General features: G+C 53.8%; 1 protein-coding gene across 1 annotated transcript in view; it reads left to right on the plus strand.

Annotated features, from left to right (window-relative positions):
* Window positions 1-698, plus strand: part of LRIG2 (leucine-rich repeats and immunoglobulin-like domains 2) — a gene marked incomplete at both ends in the record, with an annotated part of 16,093 nt that extends 15,395 nt beyond the window's left edge. The window contains one exon of the mRNA XM_009080073.1: window positions 654-698. Coding sequence (XP_009078321.1) covers window positions 654-698 — 45 coding nt within the window. The remainder of the gene's footprint in view (window positions 1-653) is intronic.
* Between the last annotated feature and the right edge of the window lie 7 nt (window positions 699-705).

Raw genomic sequence — 705 nt, forward strand, 5'->3', positions numbered from 1 at the left:
TGACCAGGGAAGGACCCGAGGGAACAGCGGGAGCAGTGGCAGGGGAGGGTTAGGCTGGAGATTAGGGGAAAACTGCTTCCCCCAGAGGTGTTTGGGCACTGGAACAGGGTTAGGTTGGATATCAGGACAAGGATTTTGCCGCAGAGGTGTTTGGGCACTGGAACAGGGTTAGGTTGGATATCAGGACAAGGATTTTGCCGCAGAGGTGTTTGGGCACTGGAACAGGGCTAAGTTGGATGTCAGGACACGGGTTTTCCCTGAGAGTGTGTTTGGGCATTGAAACAGGGTTAGGTTGGATATCAGGACAAGGATTTTGCCGCAGAGGTGTTTGGGCACTGGAACAGGGTTAGGTTGGATATCAGGACAAGGATTTTGCCGCAGAGGTGTTTGGGCACTTCAACAGGGTTAGGTTGGATATCAGCACAAGGTTCTTCCCCCAGAGGTGTTTGGGCACTGAACAGCTCCCAGGGCAGTGCTCACAGCCTGACAGAGCTCCAGGAGTGTTTGGCCAATGCTCTCAGGCACAGGGTGGGATTTTGGGATGTCCCATGCAAGGCCAAGAGTTGGACTCGATGATCCTCGTGTGTCCCTTCCAGCTTGGGATTCTCTGTATGAACTTGCTCCAGTTCATCTTCTCCTTTTTTCTCCCTCAGAGCCCTTTCAGCTTCCCCTGTGGGGAGTCAGCAAGGACGTGGCACACTCCCA

Source organism: Acanthisitta chloris, unplaced genomic scaffold, assembly GCF_000695815.1.
Source record: "Acanthisitta chloris isolate BGI_N310 unplaced genomic scaffold, ASM69581v1 scaffold5938, whole genome shotgun sequence".
NCBI classification, from domain to species: domain Eukaryota; kingdom Metazoa; phylum Chordata; class Aves; order Passeriformes; family Acanthisittidae; genus Acanthisitta; species Acanthisitta chloris.